Below are 19,384 nucleotides of genomic sequence, written 5' to 3'. Positions count from 1 at the left end.
CAGCGGCGCACACCAATCCCCGCCAAGCAGAAGTACCGCCCCTTCGCCCTGCAGCTGTTGCCATGGCAGCGGGCGCCCCGGGCCCCCAGCGCAGGGCGAGGCCTGGGCCGCCATGGCAGAGCCTCCATTGCCCCACAGGCCCCGCCACTGCCCCGCGTGTCCCCAGAGTGTCACCACCCAGGGGCAGCGAGGGCCTCGGGCCTCCCCCCGGTGCCACAGCGCAGCAGGGCCTGCAGCGGCGCCATGGCTCCTCGCCCTGCTTGCCCGGGGCCTGCCCTGCGTGGCCTCTGGCCCGCGGGATGATCACGCTGAGCCAGACCCTGCCCCGCGCAGGCCCCCGGCCCCATGAAGCCGCCAGAGCCCCTTGCAGACAGGCCCGAGCCAACGCCGAACCCAGAGCTTCGCCTCAGGCCCTGCAGTGAGTCAGTGGCAGGGCTGGGAGCGCAGCCAGGGCATCGCCTGCTAACCCCATGCTTTACTTTCTTCATTGCTCCAGCCCTTCGCTAATTAAAAGTCTTTAATTTCACGCTCCGGCAGCGGCCCAGTTGGCATAGCCCTGCTCATTACGCCCAGGTCTGTTTTCGGGTTGAAAACAGCAAGCTTTCCTGGTCAGCTGCACCTCGCCCATGGCAGTGGGAGCTGCTGGAGGTGCAAATGGCTGTGTCAGAGAGAGGTAACCCCCACCCCCGACCTCAGCCGGCCGAGAGCCATGGGGAGGGGGAGAGCCCAGAGCGGGGGCTCCGTGCCCCTGGGGTGCTGGTGCTCGGAGCAGGATGGGGCTCCCCATGATACAGAGCTGCCACCCTTGAGCTGCTCGCAGCCGCCTGCAGCTGGCGTGCTGTGGACGGGCCCTGTGGCTGGCTGTCGCTTGTCAGCCTGAAGCAGCCACGCTGTCTGTGGGTCATCCCGCAAGCGCCACAGCTAATCATGGGGGTACCCACCAGCCAGTCTGAGCTTGACCAAGCAACAGAGGTCTCAACATTTGATGCCTTTTGAGACAGTAACTACCCCAGCAGAGGTGATGGAAAGGCTGCAACTCATCCCAGACACCTCACCAGTGCCTGAGGACCTGTGCCATGCAGCTGGTGGCTCTGAAGCTACCTGACAAAACGTGTCAAGATCTCCCAGCAAAGCTGCAGGAGTGGAGGCGGAAAGGTGCTGTGAATGGCCACGAGAGCAGGGCCAGCATCAGGCCCCCATCCCGTCCTCTCCTCCCCAGGGTGACCAACCACCAGATCACCGACGGGAACTCCATAAACTACTTAAATAAATAAGCACAGAGCGGGGTCAGTGTTAAAACCAGTGAGCTCTGCGCAGGTTATTTATACCTTCCCGCATTGATCGGCGCGGGCTTCCTGCCCAAATCAATGCTGGTGCCCACAGAGCAATGGGCAGCTGCTGCCAGACCTGGCAGCAGAGGCAGGCAGGTAGAAGGGAAGGGCAGCCGGGCAGCACCACCCCTGCCTGCTATTCCTGCAACGCTACAGCTGCCCATAGCAGCCACAGCTGCCAAAACCAGACACCCTCTTCCCTGCCCCAGAAACTCACTGGGACAAACAGGATGCCAGAGACAATAGTTCATCCAAAAAAAACGTGGAAAATGAGCGTGAGCTCCAACGCCTTGCAGCGGGCTGAGGTTTCCCAGCTGGGGGTATCTTCCCAGGGCAGTGGTGCGAGCAGAGACCCCTTCTTAACAGCAAAGACCAAGATTGCCAGAACGGCTGAGAGATGGGGGACACGCTGTGCACCGCCCCAAACCTGTATAGCCCCAAGGCTAAGAGCAGGGATGCTCTGGAGCACCCAGGGGGGCAGGCACTGCAGGGAAAGCAACTGGAGCAGCCAGGGGCAGTTGGTGAGAGCCTGGAAGCACCGGGATCCAAGCGGTTTTGGGTCATGGGCTTGCTCTGCCCCAGCTGCTCTATCTCGCTGATCTCCTCCTGGAAAACAAGCCACGAAACACCCACGAAAGCTGGGGTGCGGCCGCGGCCCACATCATGCCACAACCGGCAATTTGCTGAGGCAACGGCAGCAGCCCCGGCGGGCAGACCGGCACGGCCCCATTGCCAGAGCGGTTCCCCCTCGATACCATGAGCCACCGCTCAGCACGTGGCACACCAGGTGGGAAATCGGGGCGGGGGGGGGGGGGCTGCTCACCCCAACGGCCACCGGGGGTTTGCAGTAGGGCTGCCCCACTGGTGAGCTTCAGTCAGGCACCGTCTCCCTGTCCCCCCCCCTGCACCCCATAGGGAAAACGGGTGTAGGGGAACACCCTGAAACCCTCCTGTCGCCTGTCCCCAGGGCTGCGGTCAGCCTCCCGCCAGCAACCCGAGCCGGGCTGCCCCTCCTGGGGTTATTTTTAGTGTGTCCCCCCCCTCTCCAAGGACTATTTGGAGGGTTGGCAGGCGGCCCCGTCCCTGCACCCTGCCCAGCTCCCAGCCCTCCAGCTTGGGCAGGCAAAAGCCTTTCAGTGCCTCGTGCTGGCGAGGTGGGGGGCACGGAGCCCCTTCCCCAAGGCTCCCACGGGGAAGTTGCCACTTTGGTGGCCGGTGGGGACAGTTAGGGACAGTCTGGGGCCAGCAGCCAGATACAGTGGGGAGTTGCTGTGGGCATGGCATGTCCTGCTGCCCCTCACTATGAGGCCGTGGCCCAGGCCCCCCCATGGGTGCAGCCCCCCAGGAGGTTAAAGCAAACGAGGGTGGTTTTGGTGCAACCAGTGAGTCACCAGCAAACGCCGCAGGGAGAGGTCAGGGCTGGGAGCAGGGGCACTGGGGGGCTGCACCCCATGGCTGGGGTCACCTGTGATGGCACATGGAGGGGGTACGGACCCTCCAGCAGAGGCCACATCCTGCACCAGGGCTGTGCTTGCACCCGCTGCTGGACCCCCCACCCATCTCCACTGGTCCCCTGGGGGGCTGGGAGGGGGCTGGGCCTGTCTCAGGGTGTCGGGGGGAGCTGGGCACCCCCATCCTTCGTCAGGGCAGCCCAGGGCTCTGCACAGGGAGGGAAACTGAGGCACGGGGCAGTGGTGCCCAGCGGGGCGCAGCTGGGATTGGGACAGAGCCATGCCAGGGGGATCCTGGTGGGATAACAGTGCTGCTCTGCGGGGTGATCCTGGAGAGCAACCCTCAGCAAGTGATCCAGCGGCTGAGCCTGCAGGTGAGCATCGCCATCCCATGCAATGGCCTTCCTCCACCTTCCTCTGCATCTCCCACCCTCTTCACCTTCTCATGCCCCCAGGCCCTGCAGCCTTTGACTACCTGGTGGGCAGCTTGGAGCGGAGGGACGCAGGGGACACCGGCCACTGCCAGTAGGCAGCAGTGACAAGATGCAAACCCTTCCCGGGGCCAGGGGGGATAGGTAGGAATTGGGGTTGGGGGTCTGGCCGCTGTCAGAAAGCTCCCAACGGTGGCAGCCTTGTGGGTGAGGGCACTGAGCAGGATGGGTGCAAGGAGGATGCTCCCCACATTGGGGCCCCCAGTGGGTCCCCTTCGCCCCCCCAGGTTGATGGCAACCCTCCGTCCAAGCAGAGCGTGTCCCAGTAAGCCCCTCGTTAGCCTCACTAACGAGGAGGTGGCTTGCCCAGCTTTACCCAGCAGAAAGACGGGGTACACCCTGGGTCCCACTCATGTTGTCACCCCAGCACGGGCTTCCACAGACCCCTAATAGCTCAGCACAAGGTGTGCCCCCCCTCTCCAGCAAAGGGTAAACCAGCATCCGGCTGGGAAGGGCACACCAAGGTCAAGCTGGGCCCAGGCTCAGCCCTGGGGTCTCATACCAGGTCCTGCAGCCCACCAAGGAGCACACCAAGCCATCTCTGCCAACGTGATGACTCCAGGGTCTCCCCTTGGAGGGGCTGGTTGGAAAGGCGGGACCCCAGTGCCGAGGGATGCCGGGCAGCAGGACACACAGACCCTCCCGGCGTCACCCTGCTGCAGCCCCAGGATCCCCAGGCTGCCTCCAGAAGCCCCTTGCCAGGTCTCCTATCTGCCCCCGGCATTAATAATATCGAGGGGGAAATTAAGCACTAACGAAGGAGAATTGATCCACGGTTCCCACTCCCACCTGGAACCGGCCACAAATAAAATTTTCCTCCCCAGTTGGGTGTCCTCTTTCTATCAGCCATGTTGGGTGGTGGGTCCCCATGGGTATGTCACCCATTGAGGCCAGGCCCCGGAGGGTCTTTCACTATTCAGTGCATTTCCTTTGGAGGCAAAAACAACATTTATGGGTTTTTCTGTGAAATCCCAGTCTCTATGGGTTCATAATTTCAAGCCAGTGCAGATCAGGGTCTGGCACAGGGTGGCCTGGGGCTGGCAGAGGCTGTGGCATCCTGCAGTTGCAGTGTGGGTCTTCATAGAGACGAGAGGACCCCCCCACCCTCTCCCTGGCCATGCCCAGGGTGGGAGATGGGCGCGTGCAGCTGGGCACCCAAACGCAGCCCACCCATGCGTGGGGCAGCTGTGGTGCTTGCACCCACAGGTAGGCATGGTCTGCTCTGCCACGGTCGCACTGCGCCAGCTGGGGGACCCTTCCACCTTGGGATCGCCCCCTTCCTGGGAACCTCCCACCCTACAGACCCTCCCATACTGGGACACCCAGCCTAGGGGACCGTCCACCCACCCACCGTGGGACTTGCACCGCCTCTTGCGCGACGCTCCCTAACGCCGCGGCCGCAGCGCGGCTCTTGCACGCCGCTCCCTGGCGAGACCGCGGCCTCTTTTGCATAGCCCCACCCCGCACCGGTCGCGTCCCTTATATGGCGTAATCCCCGCCCCCAGTCGCCTTTGCCTCGCCCCGCGCCCCGCCCACGCCCGGACTGCGCATTCGCGATCCTGCAGCGCCACCTGCCGGCGGCCACGGGGGGGTGGGGGGAGCGTGTGAGACCCCCCTGAGGACCGCCCCGGACGCCCCCTCCTCCCCGGGACCTCCCCAGTCCGGGCACCCCCGGGCACTCCCCGTCATAGGCGCCCCCGCCTTGGGTCCCCCAAATCCTGGGGATCTTCTCTTTTGGGACCCCCCCACAGTTCTAGCGCCCCCCCCCAGGGACCCTCATCCCTGAGACGCCCCTGCAGTGCGACACCCCCTCAACCTTGTGACACACACAGACCCCCGTTGGTTCCCCCCCCCAAACCTGAGTCCCCCGCAGGGCAGCCCAACCTGGCCTGATCGCCCCCCCAGTGCACCCTTTTCCCCACACCCCTCTCAGCTGACACACACCCCCCCCCAAAAAAAAAACTTGCTCCCACCTGCCCCAGACCCCCTCACCCCGAGGTTACTCCACACCTTGCAACCCGGTGGACCCCAAATGTGTGTGTCCCCCCAAAACTCGAGTGGCATCCCAACCCCCCCCTACCCCACGACCCCTCCATACCCAGCCCAGCTGCAGGGACTCCCCCAGGCCCGGGGCTGAGGGGGGGGGGCGGCCCCCCCGGGCAGACGTTGATGGATGGGCTCCCCTCGGCATGGTCCCCCCCGGAGGGCCGGGCAGGGAGAGCAGCTGGCAGAGCTGCCTGCGACCCCCGGGGGGGCCCAGACAGATGTCCCCGCAGCTGGGACCCCCCCCAGCACCTTTCTGTGCCACTCCCCCCCTGGTCCCCAAAGCCCCTCCACTCCCCTGGGCTGCGAGCACCTCTTACATCCCAAGCCCCCCCAAGGGACACCCAAGCCCCCCCCCCCCCAAGTAGCTCTCAGCCCCCACCCCCAGATCTGCCCCCCACAATAGGCAGCAAAGGCCAGTGGGACCCTCCCCAAAAAACTGCCTTTGATGGGGAAGGGGGTGTCGGGGGAGCACAGGGGCTGAGCAGGGGGAGGCTTCCCCCACCCTGGGAACCCCCCAGCCCCAGGGGACACCCCCTTTCAAAACCAGAGGCACCCCCAGCCCGGGGACCCCGGGCAGGGACCGTGGGGTGGAGGACAAAGCCCACCCTGCGGGGTGCTGGGGGAGGTGCCCCATCATGGGGGGCTGCCCATCATGGGAGGCTGTGTGCCCCCAGCTGCCCCTTGGAGGGGGGGAGACCCCCAGTGCCCCCCTCCCTCCCCGTCCCGGCAGCCCCCAGCGCAGGAGCAGAGAACAAAGGGGAGGGGGGGAGGAGGAGGGGGGAGGGGGGGGGGGGAGGGGGGACGCGAAGGCCCCCAGCCCCGGTCCCTGACAGCTGGTGCCCCCCCAGGTGACACGGGGACAAAGGCGCCGCGGGGCTGCAGGCCGGGGGACAAAGGGGCTGCACCCCCGGGGGCTGCGGGGCGGGGGGGTCCGGCCGCCACTCCGTGCAGGGGGCTGAGCGGACCGGGGGTTTCTTGGGGGGGGGGGGGGGGGGCTGGGGGCTGCGGCCCCGCAACCCCACTGGCCTGGCCCACAGTACCTTGCGCACCCCCACCCCCCGCTGAGAGCCCCCCAGCCCCACGCTGCACCCCCAGTCCCTGCCAGCCTGGACCCACAGCACCCCCCTGACCCAGTGACCCCCAAACACAGGGACCCCCCAAACCACTGCCACCCCCACCCCAGTGACCCTCAAACTCAGGGACCCCAAAACCCCTGCCACCCCCCAACCCAGCAACTCCCAAACCCAGGGACCCCCAAACATCGGTGACCCCCCCAGCCCAGCAACCCCCAAACCCAGGGACCCCCAAACTCTCATCACCCCCAGCCCCTGTCACCCTGTACTTGGGTCACTCTGTCCCCATTGTCCCATCCCTGCCCCAGTGGGGACCCTGCGTCCATGGGGGAGATGATGGTGACGTCTGGGGGTGCAGGGGCTGGGGGGTGGCTGTGCCGGGGGTCACGGTGCTGGGGTGACCGTGCTGGGGGGTGACCATGCCGGGGTGACCATGCCAGGGTGACCGTTCTGGGGGGTGGCTGTGCTGGGGTGACCATGGCGGGGGGTAACCATGCCAGGGGGACCGTGGTGGGGGGTGACCATGCCGGGGTGACCATGCCGGGGTGACCGTGCTGGGGTGACCATGCCAGGGTGACCGTTCTGGGGGGTGACCGTGCCAGGGGGACCATGGTGGGGGGTGACCATGCCGGGGTGACCGTGCCAGGGTGACTGTGGGGGGGGGGTGACCATGCCGGGGTGACCGTGCTGGGGTGCTGGGGTGCTGCGGCGGTGGCGGCCGGGAAGGGGATTCATTAACAGGGGGAGAGGTGGTTCCAGCGGCCGCCTTGATTGATGGCCTGGCCTCCATCTTGTCAGCCGGGTTTTGTCTCCCGGCCGGGGGGGAGGAAGGGAAGAGAAAAGGAAAGAGGAGGGAAAACAGCCCCCGGGGCGGGGGGGCAGCAGGCGTTGGGGTGCTGAGGGAGGGGGCCCCTCCTCGCCTTTCCCCCGGCTGTCGCGGTGATGGATGACCTGGCCAGGGGCACCCGCCTCACCACAGCATCCTCACCGAGGGGGCTGCGGGGCTGGGAACCCCCCTTCTCTGGGGCTGGGGGGCCCAAGCAGCCCCCAGAGACTGGCCGGGGGCTGCAGACCCTGGCAGGGGGGGCAGCTCCCCCACCCTAAGCCATGCTGGGGGGCTCGGCTGCACGATGAATCCCCCAAACCCCCTGGCTGAGCCCCCCCAGCTCATCGCAGGTGCTGCTGGACAGTGGGGTGGCTGTACTTGGACGCCCCCCCCCCAGCCCAGATTGCTTCCCAAAAAGAAACCACGAGGATTTTCCCCTCTCCGGCACCTCAGCTCTTCCCTTCTCTCCATTTCCAGCCCCTGCCAAGGCTCTGGAGGAGCCCCCATACACCCAGGACCCCCCCACCAGCTCCGGGTGGGCTACAGGCCAGCGCTGCCCTCCCCCCCCCCCCGCACGAAGCTGTCGCCCCCAGCCCCCGGGTGATCCATCCGTCCCCGCTGCGCTGGGGCATCTGTCGCCCCGTTAGGGATTGTTTTAACGAGGAAATTTAGAGCCCGTTAAGCAGCTGCAGTGTCTGCCTGTAGGAGAGCGCAGGCAGGGGGGCTCGGAGGGGGGCGGGGGTAGATGCCAGCCTCAGCCCCTCTACCTCCCCCCACCCCGAGACCCTGGGGTGGGTGTCTTCTCCCTAAAAACTGGCTGGGAGGGGATGGAGGGGGTGAGGAGGGGGGGGGCAGAGCATCCTGCATGGGGTGGGGTGGGGGGAGAAGGATGCAGGGAGAGATGGAGGCACAAAGGGATGCAGGAAAGGATGCAGGGGTGGAGGGAGGGACAGAGGGATGGATGCAGGGATGGAGGGATGCATGAAAGGACGCAAGGATAGATGGAGGGACAGAGGGATGCAGGGAGGGATGCAGGAAAGGATGCAGGGAGGGACGGAGGGTTGCAGAGATGGAGGGATGGATGCAGGAAAGGATGCAGGGATAGATGGAGAGCCAGAAGGATGGATGCACGGGACAGGCAGGGGCACGGGGTCCGGATGGCACGGGGACAGCCACTGGGATGGCTGGGGCCGGGGAGGGGGGCGCAGGCTGGCCCCCCCAGCTGGTGCCCCTGCACAGCTCTCTGCTGGCTTCGCAGCTAATTGAGTGAAATGGCTGTCAGCGATGTAATTAAAGGGGAGCGCGAGTGCTCAGGCAGGCCTCAAACAGATGGAAGGCCCCTTAATTGGTAATTAAATTCCTCCCTGGCAGGTGAGATGGAGCAGCAGCCCGGCCCCCCCCCCAGCCACCGCGGGGGAGGCAGAGCCGGTCCCCGTCCCCACCAGAGCCAAGGAGGGGGGTGACACAGCCACGGGGCTGGGGGGTCCCTGTCCCCATCCCCGCCTCGTCCCTTTGTCTGCTGGTTGCGGAAGCACACCCAGCCCCCGCGCCCCCCCGGGCCGGGGTCCCCCCTCCTGCAGCCCACCAGCCGGTGACAGTCACCCAGTCTTCGGGGGGGCGCCAGGCAGGGACCCACAGGGGACCCCAGTATTCTGGGGGGGCTCCTACCCTGGTCCCTGCCATCCGCATGTCCCCCAGGCCCCCCATCCCCACAGGACGCAGACCCTGCGGGCAGCGGGATGCAGGCAGGGATGGGGGGGGCTGGAACCCCCCCTGAGTGCCTGCTGCTGCTGGTCCCCCCACCCCCAGCGCTGCCCCCCGCCAGCTGGGAGGGGGTGTTTTATCTTTCCGTCATTATCTCCCAGTAATGTCAGGGATAATGGGAACAGCGATCGGCGGCGCTGGCCAATATTTCATGCACGATGGGATGGGGGGGGACAGGGCCCCAAGACAGCCATATTAATTAAGACCCTGCACCGCTGCCCTAACGAAGCCCCTCACATGGGGGGCCGTGGGTGCACCCGGGCAGAGGGGTGGGGGTGGGGGCACCGCTGGCCTCCCCCCTGCTGCCGACTCATTTAATTCCTCATTAAAGCCCCCACGGTGCCATCGCCCCCCCGCCAGCCATGACCCCCGGCAGGGGCAGTGCCCCCAGCCAGGCCACCGTGACCCGCAGGGCCAGGGGGCTGGAGGGGTCAGGGGCTGGGGACCCGCGGCGGGGGGGCGTTAGTTCCAGTGGGGCGGGCAGATAAAGGGGGCTTTATGGCCGAGACCCCCGTGTGCCAGATGCTTTCGCCACCGCTCGCTATGGAGACGATGGCAATGGTGACCCCATGGCTGCACTGGTTCCCCCCTCCCCAGACCTGGTGCTGAGCTCCCTCTGCCCTAGCAGGATGGGGACCACCCTGGCCCCCCAGCACCCGCCAGCCTCGGGGGGGGCCCATCCATGGTTGCTGGCTCCGTTCCCAGGCATTAAGGAGTTACAGACACCGTTTAATTTGCCCGTTAATCACTGTTAGCGGGGTAATGAGGGGCTCCCCGAAGCCAGGCTGGCTCTCAGCGACCTTCACCCGCGTCACCACCGCGGCGGTGGCACAGCAGCGGCCGCACGCTGTGCCAGGGGGCTGGCGGGGCAAGAGCTGGAGCCGGGCTGGGACATCCCCACCACGCAGCTTGGGGGGTCTGCCCCCCAACAGCCCAGGGCCCCATGGCCGGGGGGGACGGGGATGACGGGGATGGGGATGACAGGGATGGGGACGATGGGGATGGGGACAGGATCCCGCACAGCCCCACGCCTCGCTCAGGCGCTGGCTGGTCCAGGATCCTGGTCCCATGGGGAATGGGATCCCCCCAGCGCAATGGGGCAGGAGCACCCCCAGCCCCACGGCTAGATGCCTGTGCCCCACGCCCACCCCCGTTGGGGACAGAGCCTCAGGGCTGCCCCCAGCCCCAATGGGACCCACTGGGGGACCCTCCTGCCCCCGCAGCGCACCCAGCCCTCGCGGGGTGGGGGTGGGGGGGTGGGGGTGGGGCAGACCCACAGCAGCGCCAGCCCAACGAGCAGCTGCAAGGTGGCAGGGGGTGGGACAAGAGGCACAGGGACCAATGGCTTAACAGGGGGTGTGGCCAATGCATGACGTACAAAGGGTGTGGCAGGCCCCTCCCAAGAGATGCAGGGAGGCCCATCATGCCCACCCCAGTATATCCCAGTACAGCCCAGTATGGCTCTGCCCTGCCGCTGGCTGATGGGAAGGGATGGGGGCGGCGGGGCCTGGGGGCGGGGGGTGATTAATGGGGGCCATCGCTCACTGTCCGGCGGGGGCGGGGGGCCCCCCCACGCGGCGATAACGAGCGGCAGGAATAATGAGCGGTGTCACTCCACTTTTCATCGTGATGGAAAGTCATTACAGGCGTCACCGGCGGCGACAACCAGCCATGAATCAACTGCTCTGCTATGAAATTAAAATCGAATCGCCCACCCCCCCGCGACCCCCCACCCCCCCACCCCCCCCAGCAAGGGCTGTCAGCCCCGGGGGGCGGCTCTACCCAGGGGCAGGGAGAGCCCCCCCACAAGGGCCACCCCAAGGACAAGGTGCTCCCGTGTCCCTGGGGCCACCCCAGGGCCCACACCGTGGGGATCAACCCCGAGCTGGGGATTTAGGGGCTCCCCCCCCAAAAAAAAAAAGTCCAGACTGATGGGTGGGAGAAGGGTTTTGGCTTTATTCAGCAACATCCACCCCACAGAGACCCCGTGGCCACATTACCAGCACCTCAGGGCTGTGAATTGGGGGGGTCTGGGCAGCAGGACCCCACCCTGCCCCTCTTGGTGGGTGCTGGGCTTGGGGGAGCTCACAGAGAGACCCCCATCAGGTTCACCGGCCGCCCGCTGTAGCGCTTGGAGATGTCTGCTTCGATCTGCAAGACAGAACCCGGGGGGTCAGGGGGGGGCGCGGGGAGGAAGGGGGAGGGGGGGGGCCTGCAGCATCCCGGTGGGGTCCAGCTCCCTCCCTCACCAGCTTCTGCAGCTCCTTGGTCTTCTCCAGCAGACGGTCGAGCTGGGGCTCCAGGGCACCCTGCTCCGCCAGGGCCTCCCGCTGCTTCTGCCTCATGGCCGCCGCCTTGGCCAGCAGCAGCTCCGCCTGCCTCAGCCTCCGCCGCAGCAGCTCGCTCACACGGTCCACGTACCTGCACGGGGAGCGCCAGGACCCCCGTCACCCCCACGGCCACCCCCACCCCAGGACACCTCCACCTCCTGCTCCGCGTGCCCGCAGAGCCCCAGGGTCTCCCCCCCCCCCCCCCCCCCGCCCCCAGCCCAGCCCTGACCCCCAGGTTTTTCTGCCCCCCTGAGGACCTGGGGGAGGCGAGGATGATGAAGAGGTGCTGCATGCTGCGGGTGCAGAGCTGGCCCAGCAGGACCCGCGTGGTGGCCAGCAGGGAGCCCACACGGGCGCTGCTCTGGCCCTGCAGCACGGCGGGGGCCAGCTGGAACTGGCTCATGGAGACGATGTCAGCCTCCTCCTCCATCTCCACCAGGCGCTGGGACAGGAACAGCTCCAGCTGCGGGGACAGGGCAGGGGACACGCTGGTGCTGCCAGCCCTGCTGCGGTGGGGCTGCCCCTGCCCCGGCTCCAGCTGTGTGGTACCCACCTCCGTCCGCTCCTCGTGCCCACCCCTCCGTCCGCTCCTCGTGCCCACCCCTCCGTCCGCTCCTCGTGCCCACCCCTCCGTCCGCTCCTCGTGCCCACCTCCATCAGCTCATCGATGAACTGGCTCCGGGTCTCGGTGTTTTCCAGGAGTGTCAGCGCGTCAGAGCCGCAGGCAACCCCCTCAGGCACTGGGGGATGAGCGGGGCAGGGACCTCCATTGGCTCAGACACCAGGGTCACGCCCCCCACCCCGATTTGTCCCGTACAGGATGCTCAGCATCACCCCATAGCACTGTTTAGTGGGGTGAAGGGCCCTGCTCCAGCCCACCCAGCACCCAACAGCGCCTGCCCAGCAATGCGCTGCCTTCTGCTCTGTCCCCTTTGTGCACAGCCAGGGTGCCCAGGGTCACTGCAGACAGGGTGGGTGCTCCCTGCCACCCATCAGGACCCCCATGTCCCTCTGCAGCCACGCTCACCCTCAGTGCCAGCCTCCATCACCGTGATCTGCACCTCCTGGCTTTCACCACCTCCCCAGTCAATGCCATCATCCTGCTGCAGGAGAAAGGGCACCCTGTGAGACAGAGGTGCCCGAGAACCCCGCAGGTCCCCAGCCCGGCCAAGACAGCACAGCCAGGGGTCACCTACCTGGGGACCGGGCTCCAGTGTGATCCCCCAGTCGATCTCTTCACCCTGGGCTCCCCCATTGGCAGCAGCACCCTCATCCGCCCTGGTGGGCTCCAGCATGAAGTCTCCCCAGTCGATCTGTGAGGAGCAGGACAACAGACCCCCCTGAAATCCCCGGGGGCAAGCAGACGAGCCCTAAAGGACACGCAGCAGAGCCGGCAGGGCTCTCCCCAGCACCACAGCTCAGCACCCGCTGCCTCGGACATACCGTGTCCTCCTTTGGCTGCTCCGGCACCTCTTCCACCTCCGGCCGCTCCACCCGCAGGGGCTGGAGCCCCGTCCTCCACTCGTAGACGGTCGTGTTGCCTCTCCTCCCCACATGCCGCAGCAGGGGCACCACCACCTCTGTGGAGCTGGCAGCCACCACGGAGACATCGGTGCCAGGGACAGGATGGGGACACCCCAGCACCCCCAACCCCACCAGGGTCCCCGTGGGAGAGCCCAGCCTGGGCGCAGCCACCACGCCAACCCACTGTCCCCACACGTGGGGGCAGGAGATGGGAGGGTCTGTCCCCATTGCCCCCAAACCCACCTCTCACACACAAACTCCACGCAGGCCTGGTACAGCTCGATGGCCTCGGAGAGCGTGCTGGCTCCTGCCCCGATCTCAGACAGCAGCGATGGCAGGTCCTTCACCAAGGCCAGCAGCTCCTGGCGCACGTTGTCACCCTGGGGACAAAGCAGGGATGTGTCAGGGAGGGGAGACAGGCAGCCAAAGCACCCCCGGGCGGCTTCACCCTCTGCTTGCAGAGCTAGATGTGGGCAGGATGGGGACGGGAGGCCGTGGGGTCACCCTACGGCCCCGAGCTCGTCCCGTAGGTAAGGTGGCACATCGAGGACGTCCTCTGGGACCACACCTGAGCCCTGCTGAGGCCAGATGTTGGTGGCTGGAGGCTGCTTTGGGGAGGGAGGTGGCACAGCAGGACCCCCTCCGCCACGGGGCCGGCCGCAGGGACTCACGGTGATACCGTACTGCTTGCAGGCGGCGAAGAACCGCTCCCGCAGCTCAGCCGCCCCCAGCTGACACTCCTCCTCACGGCGGGCGAAGTCCTGCTGGGCCTGCTGGCACCGGCTGATCTGCTTCCTCAGCGAGGGGATCTCGTAGCTGATGCTGCGCACCAGGAGGCTGGCGAGCTCGGCTGCAGGGGGGGTAAGGAGGGGTGTTGAGAGGCCCTCAGGGTGCCCCCCCGTCACCTCAGCGGCTTTCCCAGCTGGGCAGCAGAGCCAGCTCAGGGCCCTCAGCCCAGTGGGACTTGGCAGCCCATCCCATCCTGCCCCTTTCCCAGCTCACCCCACCCTCATCCAAGTTTGGAGATGGAAGGCCACCCACTGCCACCCCCCAGGGGCTCTCCGGAGCCTGCCCACAGCCAGAGCTGCCTTACCCAGGTAGGTGTTCTCCTTCTCGTAGAGGGACACGATCTCCTGCCAGTCCTAGGGAGAAGGAAGCTGAGGGGAGGGGGGGCTGCGAACACGCCAGCCGCTGTCGGCCACACACCCCCAGCCCCACGCTCACCTTCATGCGCTGGGATGAGTAGCGTCCAAAGAGGTTCTTGGTGGAAGCCTCAGTACCCTTGAGGATCTCCACGATCCTCAGGCAGTGGAAGTAGTGCAGGGCTGTGTTGCAGGGAGGGATGCAGTCACCGGGATGTCTGCCGGGTGCCACCCCCTCCCCCAGCACAGCCCAGGGAGCGCAGGTCTCAGCGCGGGCCACACCACAGACCCCCCGTCTCCCCCTTGGCTGGGGGGAGGCTGCTGTAAGCAAACCCTTGGGAAGAGGCTCCCGGTGGGACACCCACCCCGGCTGCCCATGTCCCAGCTCTGCCAGGCACCCTGACCCCCAGCTCTACTCACAGCCCCCCGCCAGCAGCTGCTTTATCTCCTCGTTCTCCGGCATGTCCTGCATGGCTGCGTTGATCTTCTCGCGGACGGCCAGCACCCGGCTCTGCCATTTCAGGTTACAGTGTCTCCTGTCCACCAGCCAGTCTGCCAGGTGGGGGAGATGGGGACAGGGGGTCAGCTGGGAGAGGGAGCCTGGGGGGCTCACAACAGGGGGTCACCCCCTGGCTGCCCTGTGATGCCAGATGGAGGCCGAGGCCCTGGCAGACCCCTCCCCACCAAGCAGGGCCTGGACCAAATGCTGGGGTAAAGTCCCAGCTCCGTCCCCGGGTGTGGGAAGGGCTGGATGGAAAAGGGGGGACGGGGGGGTCACCCTGCTGCTGCCCCGGCTGGGACAACCCAACAGGACACGGAGGTGGGGCGCTGGGGCCACCAGCTGTCCTGCGGCAGGGTGACAGCCCCTCCCGGGGAGGAAGGACACGAGTGACCGGTGCCACCAGGCTCCCGCCCGCCGGAGAGTCCCCCGAAACCCCCTGGGGGGCTCGGGCACGGGGGGGCCGGGCCAGGGGTGCCGTACCCAGGAGCTTGCCGGTCTGGATGTCGATGGGCACGTTCTGGTAGTCCTGGGGAGGGACCTGCGGGGGCGAGGGGCGTCGGGGCCTGGCGGAGCCCGGCCGGGGCCCCCCCTGCTCCAGCGCTCGGGCCCGGCCTGTCCCCGCGGCCTGGGCCGTGGCCCCGGCCCGGCCCCCCACCTGCATGCCGCCCGCCGCCCGCCGCCACGGCGCCGCTTCCGCTTTCCCCCGCCTCTCCCCGCGCTGCCCCCGCCCAGCCAATCCCCGGGCACGGCCTCCCACCTTAACCAATCAAAACGCGAGTAGGCCAAAAGGTCCCGCCCCCGCGACCAATCAGATAGAAGAGGCAGGGCGACTGCGCCACGTGCCACCGTTCCGGTTGGCTGAGAGGGGGCGGGGGGCGGAGACACCGCCGGCCAATCGGAACGGACCGAGGGAGGGACCAGGAGACGCACGCGCAGTGCAGCGGATCCCCGGGGCGGATCCCTCGGGAGCCCCAGGGCAGATCCGAAGTCCACGGGCATCGTGGATGCCCCAACACGGGACCGGGATCCCACGGGGCTCCCTAGCCGCCCCGGGGGGGATCCCATGTCCCTCAGGGATCCCTGGGAGGCCCCCAAGCAGATCCCAGATCTCTCAGGGATCCCCAGCTGCCCCCAGAGCAGATCCCAGATCCCTCAGGAACCGCTGGGTACCCCAGCACAAAGCCAGGACCCCCCTGGTATCCCCACCCTCTGCAGAGGGGATCCCGGCTCCTTCAGGGATCCCCAGCTGCCCCCAGAGCAGATCCCAGATCCCTCGGGGACAGCTGGGTGCCCCAACACGGAACCAGGATCCCCCTGTGACCCCCAGCTGCCCCAGCGAGGATTCGAGATCTGTCGGGGGCTGCTGGGTGCCCAAGCACGGAGCCAGGCCCCCCCCTGGGATCCCCACCCACTGCAGAGAGGATCTCGGGGAGCCCATGGGGAGCCCAGAACAGATCCCAGATCCTTCGGGGACCCACCGCGGGAGAGCCGCTGGTTCCGTCACCCCAGGGGCCATCGTGGCGGGGGGGGTGGGACACCCCTGGGTGCCACCCAGTGTGTCACCGGGGGGCGCGTGTCCCGCGTGTCCCCCGAGTCGTGTCCTCGCCGGGAGGGGGCGGCTGCCCGGCTGCGACCCTGGGGGCACCGCCGGGGGGGGGAGCGGGGACAGTGCGGGGACAGGCGGGTCCCCATGGGCAGGGGGGGCAGCTGCGACCCTGCCTCCCCCGCCCCTGCCGCCCCTGCCCTCGCCCCCCGCCCCTGTCCCCCCGGACCCAGCCCCGGAGCCCCCCCTCCCCCGCGGGGCCGGGGCAGAGGCAGCGCCCACCGGTGTCCCGAGCTGCCCCGCCGGGCTCAGCCCCGGTTCCCCGTCATGAATATTCACGGACCCGGCCCGGCCCCCGGCGGGAGGCGGCCGGTGCCGGGTTCACCTTGACCGGGAGCCACCGGGGCAGCGGCAGGTAAACGGCACCTGCCCGCAGACCCCAACCCCCGGGACCCCCGGGCCGGGCGGCCACAGCGGAGGCGTGGGAGGTGCAGGTACCCGGGGTGCCCAGGGTGGGGAGTGGGATGTGGACACCCCCCCCCGCCAGCCCCATTTGGTGATGGGTCCCACCCGGCTCTGGCCTGAGGAGGGGGCGGGGGGGCACGGTGATGTGGGGGGACACAGCAAACCAGCCTGGGGGGCCACCAGCGTTGTCCCTGGGGTGGTGGCCCCAGGCTTGGTGTCCCTGTCCCCCTCAAAGCAATGCTGAAGGCACCACCCAGGGGCAGCTGGGCAGGGGTCCGTCACGGCCCAGTGCTGGGGGGGCTCGGAGCTGTGCTGGCCCCTGGGATGGGGCGCTGGGACCCCCCCGGTGTCCTTGTCCCCCTGCCCCAGCACCTGGAAGCGATGCCGGAGGCACCACCCGGGAGCAGCTGGGCAGGGGTCTGTCATGGCCCAGTGCTGGGGGGGCTCAGCGCCACGCTGGCCCCCAGGATAGGGCACTGGGACCCCTCCCCACCCACCCGCTTCCAGGGAAGCGTTTGGCTCCTCCGCTCCGGAGCTGCCTTCCCGGTCCTGCCCCGCAGCCACGCTCCGCACCGGAGCCCTCCAGGATCGCCGGAGCCTTCCCAGCGTGGCCAAGGCCCCAGCAATGCCCCCTCCCCAGGCGGGGCTGGGCGAGAGGAGAACCGGGGTGCAGCAGGTGGTGACCCCCCGGCAGGGACCCCGGCACCTCCCCAGCTCCCACCTGCTCCCAGTTCCTGTTCCTGTTTGCTTACTGGGCTGCCTCCCTGCCCCGCTACACATGGCTGATACAGCAGCTCCCGGTGGTGCCAGCAGCCCTTCCCCGGGGCTCCACAGTGCCCAGGTCACCCCAACATCCCCTCCTGCTACCTGGGGGGTCCTCCTGCCCTGGGGCCCCCCGCCCCAGCCCCACACATGCCCCCCTCCCCCCACCACAAGCATCCCGGCAGAGATGGTGGGAGAGTGCCAGAGCCGCCTTCGGCAAACACGGCACCGGGCTCCCCGCCAACGCTGCCAGAGCAGCAGCCCGTGTCCCTTGTCCATCCCCGTCAGCCCTGGGACAGCAGGGCTAAATCCACGGGGATTACGACCCCCATGTCCCTTGCAGGGGCTGGTGGCGATGGCCGACAGCCACGGCTGGTGGAAGCTGACCTTCCTGCGGAAGCGCCAGTCGATGCCCACGGTGCTGTACGAGAGCCCCGACAGCCACGCTGCCGCCACCGCCACCACCGCCACCGGTGGGACGCGGGAAGGGCCGGCTGAGGAGGGGGCCCCTGGCTTCGCCGCCCGCCTGGAGAAGCTCGTGGACAAGAGCAGCAAGGGCAAACACGTCAAGGTCTCCAACTCGGGGCGCTTCAAGGAGAAGAAGAAAGTGCGGGCGACGCTGGCTGAGCACCCCAACCTCTGTGCTGCTGGAGAGCGGGAGGAGAAATGACCCATCTGGCTGTCACCTTGTCACCCTCCGGCTGCCACCCCCGGCTGCCCAGGCTCTGTCCCTCCCGGGGACACAGGACCGCGAGGCTTTGGAGGGGGACAGGACTTGGACCGGAGTTTCTCCAAGGGAGAAGCATGGAGCCTGCTGAATTGCAGCCCCCGTGCTGGTGGCACCCCGGGGGGAACTGGGGGCACTAGGGAGCAGAGCCAGGCACTGCCCATCCCTCCCAGCCCCCTGCGGGCATGGGGGGCCCCCCGTGGCTGACTGGTTCATACTGGGATGAGGATGCTCATCACTTGGTCGCTTGCTGTGGACCACCAGAGCCAATCATTCACCCAGCTCTGCCCCAAGCGCGACAGCCCCGATCCCCTTCCCCCTTCCCGATCCCCATCCTGATCCCTTCCTGCCTGGGCAAGTCCTGGGGACCCCCAGCTCGTCTCCCAAGGGGCCGCGTGGCCGCGGGCAGAGCCACCACCACCACGTCCATGCCAGCAGCCACCCCCACACCAGGGGACATGACACCTCCCTGCTCCAGGGGAACGACACCCACCCACCCCCCTCCCCCAGCTGCCTCCATGGGGGCTGTGGAACCCTCCGGGCTTCCCGGGAGGAGCCGTTTTCCCACTCGCATCCAGGAATCGCTCCCGGAACGGTGGGAGCCGACCACGGTACGCGGTGCCAGGGCCAGCTCGCAGCCCCGGCGTTTGTGGGGGTGGCTGGAAGCTGAGCCCCCTGCCAGCTCTGGCAACTGCTGGTAATTAACTGTTGTTAATAAACCAGGTCTGGACGCAAAGGCAGCTCAGGGGCGCGGGCAGGGGGAGCTCGGCGGACCCCCCAGCCCCAGCCCGGCAGAGTCACAGGGACCGCGCTGGGGAGCCGTGCCAGCTCTGGCGATCCCCGACCCCGCGGGGTGGGGGGGGGACACAGGGGGTGGCCGTCACGGTGGGGGCCAGCCCGGGTGCCCTCCCCGCGCAGCTTCCCCGCTGTCACAGCGGCCGGAGGGTGCCAAGCGCCAGAGTCCAACCCCCCCACCCCCGGCACAACCCCTGCGCCAGGGCCCCCGCCGCCCCCCCCCTCTGTTTGCTCTGCCCGCGCCCGCCGGCTCACAGGCTGCTCTTTGTCCCGGGATCCTGCCCGGGAGCGGAGCGGGGAACCGGCAGGAGGAGAGCCAAGAGCGCGCCGCCGCCGGGGCCAAGCGGCTCATTTACGCCCGTCACGGTGGTACCTGGGCTCCAGCCACACACCGAGATGGGTGGTGGGAGACCTGGCTGTGCTGCCAGCCCCAGCCAAGCCCCCAGCCCCTCCCTGGGACATCAAGCTGCCACCTCGAGGTGACACTAGAAGCCACCCCAGCCATCCCCTCCTGCCCCACCGTGGCACCGTCCCTGAGGGATGAGCCAGCTGGGAGGGACCAAGGCCACCGAGTGAGTCTGCGCCAGTGACACAAGGTGTGTGACAGCCCCA

At 67.9% G+C, this 19,384-nt stretch overlaps 2 protein-coding genes across 3 annotated transcripts; one reads left to right on the top strand and one right to left on the bottom strand.

Moving 5' to 3' along the window:
* Nucleotides 1-10,918: 10,918 nt before the first annotated feature.
* Nucleotides 10,919-15,204, bottom strand: CDK5RAP3 (CDK5 regulatory subunit associated protein 3). Its single transcript, XM_055697780.1, has 14 exons — nt 15,136-15,204; nt 14,961-15,018; nt 14,399-14,530; nt 14,061-14,161; nt 13,930-13,978; nt 13,508-13,686; nt 13,080-13,216; nt 12,756-12,900; nt 12,509-12,625; nt 12,340-12,415; nt 11,964-12,052; nt 11,570-11,775; nt 11,232-11,403; nt 10,919-11,133 (listed from the first exon to the last, which is right to left on the bottom strand). The coding sequence occupies exons 1-14, from the start codon at nt 15,139-15,141 to the stop codon at nt 11,068-11,070; spliced, it is 1,533 nt and encodes a 510-aa protein (XP_055553755.1). The 5' UTR covers nt 15,142-15,204; the 3' UTR covers nt 10,919-11,067.
* A 1,126-nt stretch (nt 15,205-16,330) lies between these two features.
* On the top strand, nt 16,331-18,713 carry PRR15L (proline rich 15 like). Of its 2 annotated transcripts, none has more exons than XM_055697544.1 (2): nt 16,331-16,517; nt 17,594-18,713. In XM_055697544.1, exon 2 carries the CDS (start codon nt 17,606-17,608, stop codon nt 17,918-17,920), a length of 315 nt encoding a protein of 104 aa, XP_055553519.1. In that variant the 5' UTR covers nt 16,331-16,517; nt 17,594-17,605; the 3' UTR covers nt 17,921-18,713. The 2 variants fall into 2 exon arrangements, with proteins under 2 accessions (XP_055553519.1, XP_055553520.1); XM_055697545.1 differs by having other exon boundaries at nt 16,350-16,438.
* Nucleotides 18,714-19,384: the final 671 nt, after the last annotated feature.

Source organism: Falco cherrug, chromosome 20 (assembly GCF_023634085.1).
Source record: "Falco cherrug isolate bFalChe1 chromosome 20, bFalChe1.pri, whole genome shotgun sequence".
Lineage (NCBI taxonomy): Eukaryota > Metazoa > Chordata > Aves > Falconiformes > Falconidae > Falco > Falco cherrug.
Note: the sequence above shows the minus strand (reverse complement) of the source record. Positions and strands in the feature narration are given on the sequence as shown.